Source organism: Buceros rhinoceros, unplaced genomic scaffold (assembly GCF_000710305.1).
Source record: "Buceros rhinoceros silvestris isolate BGI_N320 unplaced genomic scaffold, ASM71030v1 scaffold1966, whole genome shotgun sequence".
In the NCBI taxonomy this organism is placed as follows: Eukaryota; Metazoa; Chordata; class Aves; order Bucerotiformes; family Bucerotidae; genus Buceros; species Buceros rhinoceros.
The window spans coordinates 590-4,523 of record NW_010419097.1 but is presented as its reverse complement, the minus strand read 5'-3'; the positions used below and the strand labels follow the sequence as shown (position 1 = coordinate 4,523).

At 56.3% G+C, this 3,934-nt stretch overlaps 1 protein-coding gene across 1 annotated transcript; it reads left to right on the top strand.

Annotated features, from left to right (window-relative positions):
- Positions 1-2,377: 2,377 nt before the first annotated feature.
- Positions 2,378-3,502, top strand: NHLRC4 (NHL repeat containing 4). Its single transcript, XM_010138753.1, has one exon. It carries the CDS (start codon positions 2,378-2,380, stop codon positions 3,500-3,502), a length of 1,125 nt encoding a protein of 374 aa, XP_010137055.1.
- Positions 3,503-3,934: the final 432 nt, after the last annotated feature.

Sequence of the window (3,934 nt, the reverse complement as noted above, 5' to 3'; positions counted from 1 at the left end):
CCCCTCCCAGGGAGGAGGCCCCCACCAGCCCCTTGCCGCCTGCTCCAGGTTGACTTTATTTTCACTCCTGACCTCCTTGTTTGAGCTGGACTGACACATGTCCCCACCAACTCCAAACATGGCCTTGCCCAGCTGGGGAGAGCCAGGGCTGAGCAGCGTGGAGATGGAGAGGGGGCTGTGCCCAGGAGGCCCAGCTGATCTGCCTCTTCCTAGAGCCTCTCCATCGCTGAACCTCAGGACGAAACCCACCAGCCTCCCTTTTGCCAGTGACTGAGGCACACGACCGCACAATGCCCAGGCTGGGAGTGCCTGGGGAGGCAGGGAAGCATCAGTGCAGCAAGGCAGGAGCCCTGGCTCAAGGGGTGAGAGCGTCCCTGTCCCGCTCCAGCAGCTGCGTCTCACGCTAAGGATGAAGGGCAGCAAATCGGCCCCTTACTACATGAAAGCCCCGAATCAGCTGACCCTGAGCACCCCGGGGCTGTCCTCCATCTGGCAGGAGCAGGTCGATGGGACATACACTGATCCTGGAGGAAAGGCACCTTCTCGCTGGGCATGAGACCAGTGGGGAATAAAATCTGCGTGAATCAGCCCTTGTCTCGCTGCTTCTGGTTGTCAGCACACGGAGCTTTTGTGTTTACCCGGACTCAAGGGCAATCGCCCGTCACTAACAACACAATATCCATCAGCCCCGCTGCCCTGAGCCCAGCGAGGGAGCAGGACGGAGCCAGTGGGAGGGCAGCACTGCCAGGAAAGGACAGGCAGCCCCCAGGACATCGGACAGAGGTACAAGGTCTGGTGAGCTGGGCTTGTGGCCACACACAGCCCTTGGCCTGAGCTGTGCTGGGGACAGCGTCAGGACCCTCCTTCTGGGCTCTGATCCATTAACGAGCAGCTCAGGCTGGGCTCAGGACACACCACCAGGGGTCTGACAGCAGCTTTGGGTGCCTGGCACCCAGAGAGTGAGGTGGTGCTGGGTGTGTGGCAGCTCCCTGCTGGGTGACTCGGTTTCCCCACGTGTAAAATCCCATTTTTTGGGTTTTGCACTCGGTTCAGCTCCAAAGCAGGACCCTGACAAGCAGTCATGGGGAGTGCAGCTCAGCTTCTGCTGAGCAGCTCTCTGTTGCCAGAGACATAAAGCACAACCACTTCGGGGAAGAAGGCGGCAAAGCCGCTCCCAGACCCCAAACTGAGCAGAAATCGGGTTCTCTTCATATTCACACTCATCCCCACCCTCAGGTATTTGCATTTGACAGCTCTGCAAGCGTTCGGGGGGACTTGTAGACAGCTGTGGCATTTGCACATGGGAAGGACATTAGCCTCAGCCCAGCCCAGCTTCCTTCAGCCGTGGTCTGGGGAAGCGTCACCTCTGCAGGCAGAATGCAAAACGTGACACCAGGCAATCACGGGACCCAGGGTGATAAAGGTGGTGTGGTGGCTTGCAAACAACTGGGAACAGCCAAGTGTGTCCATTAGAATATTAATTATAATCACATTTAAAGGAAAATTAACTTCTGCCTCCCCGGGAACTTTAACGAGGCCACGTTTCTCGGACGGTTTCTCTTACCACTCCCAGCTGAGTGCTGCTCCCCTGGGGAGCACGCAGCAGAGCCAGGCTGTCGTCGCGGCCTTACGGGGGACCCGCTCACTCCTCGTGGTTTTCAAACAGACAGAGAGAGGGCAAAAGAGAAACTGAGGTTCTTGTGGTGACTCTTGCACCTGAAAAAACTGTGTTGGTGGAACGTCCTTCAGAGCAGGACCTCCCACCTTCTTCCTGACAGGCTGTTGGCTGCTTTAGGAATAACTTAATTTATTTGGATGGGGAAGGGGCTGCCCTTAGCAAAGATCCGCACTGGCCACGTGTGACAACTGCCCCACATGGGCATGGAGTAAGAGTGTCCTCGGTGTCTCAAGCGGTTGCATGGGCTGAGCTTGGTTTGGAGAGATGATGCTTACAGAAAATAGGGTTAGGTGTTAAAGGCGTGAGAGAAGCCACTAACCTCAGGAACTGAGGAGGTGAAGATCCCATTCAGTGTGCTCACACGCTGGGCTCTCCTGTGCACTTAAATCTGCAGGCCGGGCCTGGCACCAGCCAAGCTGTCATTGAGGCCGATGGACCTTTCGGGCTGGTTCCTCCAGCTGCAGATCCAGCTTGCTGAATCAGTCAGGTTTGTGCTGTGGCTCCTGTCAGCTTTATGTCCTGAGGATGTAATTAGTGGCAGGGCTATGGTCTGGTCTCTGTGTGACTCTGGACTGGCACCAATGCTTTGACACTGGGTAGCCAGCAAGTGCCTGAGCTCCGAGCACGTCCCCAGAGATGGCAGCAGCAGGGACAGTAACAGTCCAACTGCTTCCCCCAAACAGGGACAAGAGATTTGTCATGGACTACCCCCTGAAGGCCAGCCAGCCAAAGGAGAAGCTTTTGAAAACCATCTACACCCTCCAGCTAAAGTCAATCGCCACACTGCAGGCAGCCAGCCCACTGCTGAGCAGCCAGTGTGGCATGGGCATGGTGACACAGCACCAAGTCCACCAGCTGGCGGATAAGGCCAAAAGCCTGTGTGGAGATCTGGACAACATTAAGAACCTTCTCCACTACTGCCAGGACAACCTGGTCCAGCAGATCCCCAACCCCAGTGGCAGTCACTATGGGGGAGTCAGCGGAATCCATTGCTCCCCGGATGGCTCCATCTACGTGACAGCTGAAAGCGCTCCCTGGGTCCACGTCCTCAGCAGCACGGGCCGAACGCTGCGGTCCCTGCCCTGCCAGCGAACGGGGAAGGAAAGAGGCACTTTCTTGCCAGAAGATGTGACTGTGACTCGGACGGGAATGGTGGCCATAGCTGACATGACGAATGGAGCCATCTGGGTCTTCAATCCTCACACCAGCCTCTCCAAGGGGGAATGGATAAAGATCAGAAACGTTGATTCTCCCAGGGGTATTGGGGTAGACTCCATGGGCAAGATCTTGGTAGCAGACTACATACAAGGCCAAGTCCACAGCTTTGCTCTGGACCATGCCTTCAAGACGCTCAATATTCACTCAGTCCCAAACCTGCAGGGACCTCGCTACGTCAGTCCAGCACCCAACGGGGGCTTTGTGGTGAGTGAGGAGTGTGGAGATGTCAAGGTCTTCACGAGCAGTCGTAAGCTCCTCTGCTCCCTCAGCAGCAAATACGGACACCGGTTTGGCAACCCAGCGGGGGTCTGCGTTAACGTCGATGGCAGTATCCTGGTGGCAGATGAGCAGTGCCGTACAGTCCACTTGTTCCCAGAGCACGGGGCTCCCGTCTGCCTGGTGTCCACAGGGCTGCGGAGACCCACCGGCATGGCTTGCTCCTCATTTGGGCATCTTTTTGTGGCAGACACAGGTGAGAACTGTGTCAAAGTCTTTAAGTACTGTGTGAGGCCCCCTTACAGCCTCGTCAAGCCTGGGGCACCATGTCGTGATCCCAACCTAACACCCAGGCAGGAAGCGGGGCTGGTTCCACAGCAACTCTGTTGAGATTTGGGTCTGCTGGTGGGCTGGGAGCTCCACTTCTCCCATAGCTGGGCACTCTTCCCATACTTGGCTGCCTTATCGCCCTCCAGCTTCTCCAGAAGCAAGGACTAGACCAGCTCTGAGTTTCTTGGACCCACCAGAGTAGCTAAAGGAGTACCAAGATAATCCGAACTGCCTACACATCGCTGCCTTGGCAAACCTGTTACCATCACACCCTAGAATCCTTGTGTGGTTTTGCAAAGATAATATAAATATCTCTCTTCTCTGCATACCGTTTTTATGTGGCCATGGTTCCACCTTCCTGATGCCGGAGTATGACAGGGGCTGGAGCTGGCAGCCGCGGTCTCTCCAGCACGGCGGGTTTGCAGCAGGCTTCAGAAGGGGAAAATGAAGGTTACTCCTTCTGTGCTGCATTCCTGACCTCTACAGGGAAGC